This window comes from Otolemur garnettii, unplaced genomic scaffold (genome assembly GCF_000181295.1).
Source record: "Otolemur garnettii isolate 467f Iridium unplaced genomic scaffold, OtoGar3 scaffold00003, whole genome shotgun sequence".
In the NCBI taxonomy this organism is placed as follows: Eukaryota; Metazoa; Chordata; class Mammalia; order Primates; family Galagidae; genus Otolemur; species Otolemur garnettii.
The window spans coordinates 18,972,020-18,973,391 of NW_003852398.1; the positions used below are offsets into that span (position 1 = coordinate 18,972,020).

A 1,372-nucleotide genomic window follows, 5' to 3' on the forward strand; every position below is an offset into this window, starting at 1 on the left:
AGTTTTGGCTAGGGCTGGGTTTTAACCTGCCACCTCCAGCATATGGGGCCAGGGCCCTACTCCTTTGAGCCTGTGACTCTGTCTTAACAAAAAAAAAAAAAAGAATTTAACATGAGGCCGAAGATTTTTCCTTATCATTTTCTGAGGCTCTTTACTTTTCTCAAAGATGTGTGTGGGTTTGGGGGTGGTAAGTCTCTGTGCCCCTCTCCTGTCCACCTTTGGTGGCCCTCAGTGATCCAGAGATACAGTCAAAATTGGGCAGGTACCAAAATCTGAAGCAACTACACATTTAAAAACCCAGAGGAACCATCTGCCTTCCCCCTATCCCCCCCTCATCTCAAGCTGTCTGGTCCAAACTACCTCCTCTCCTCCCCAGTATGTCCCTTTCAACCCCTTACCCCTCTCAGCCACCCCAGCCGCCAAGATAGAGACGAAGTCTCAGCCTGAACCTGATCTTAGAGTATGGGTGGGACCCAACTCCTGCTGAAAGTCTCCCAGGAGCCGAGGCAGGACAGCCTGAGAAGGGGAGGGGAAAGCGCGAGGCACGCAGCCCGCCCGGGTCCCTGCCCTCCGCACGCACCGTTCTCGCAGCTGGCGTTGCTGACCCGCAGCTCCATGGGCCCTGGGCGCACCGACCGAAGCGCGGGCGGACGGGGCCAAGGCTCCCGGGCTCCGGACAGGTGGCCGTGACTTGTCCGCGGCGTAGTTCGCGCACGAGAAGCCGCCGGGGTCTGGACCCAGGGGTTGGGAGATGACGCGCCCCCGAGGGGAGGGTCTTTGGGGAGGAGTCACCCAGCTTGTTGGGCAACTCCGGGGCTGGGGGCCCGGCGCTCGTGCCGCCCGCAGTGGGGAGCGTGCGCTCCCGGCGTGCGACGCTGCCGGGCTCCCAGTCACCGCCCCGCACCCGGGGCGGGAGGCAGGGGGCGGGTCCCGGGCGCCGCCCCTTCGGGACGTCTGGGCAGGCACCCACTTCCCTCCGCAGAGACTGAGGTCGCGGGTCCCTGCACTGCGAGAAAGGCGGCAGCATCCCTAGAAAGCTAGAAGTGGCAGTGTAGGGGGTGGAAGCAGGATCTGCAGCCGGTCGGGAACCTGGATTCCTTCCTTTCCTCCCTTCTTCCCGCCATCCTTTTCTTCCTGATTCGTTCATTCGACATAGGTGTGTTCTGTGCTGGGCACTAATGGGCAACAGCTACATAGTAGGTGCCCAATACATGTTCAGTATATTTTAATGTCGCATGAATGGATGCTAGGGGCTTGGTAAATTAAATGAAAGAAGGAAACGAAAAAAGTCAGACTTATATATTAATGGGGGAAATAAAAGGAGATCAGCCATCTAGGAACCAGTGTTTTCCAAATTACTATTTTACAGTCA

General features: G+C 57.7%; 1 protein-coding gene across 1 annotated transcript in view; it reads right to left on the reverse strand.

Moving 5' to 3' along the window:
* The window catches only part of NIPAL4 (NIPA like domain containing 4), a 15,350-nt gene extending 14,460 nt beyond the window's left edge, over positions 1-890 (reverse strand). The window contains exon 1 of the mRNA XM_023516574.1: positions 581-890. Coding sequence (XP_023372342.1) covers positions 581-617 — 37 coding nt within the window. The 5' untranslated portion in view covers positions 618-890. The remainder of the gene's footprint in view (positions 1-580) is intronic.
* Between the last annotated feature and the right edge of the window lie 482 nt (positions 891-1,372).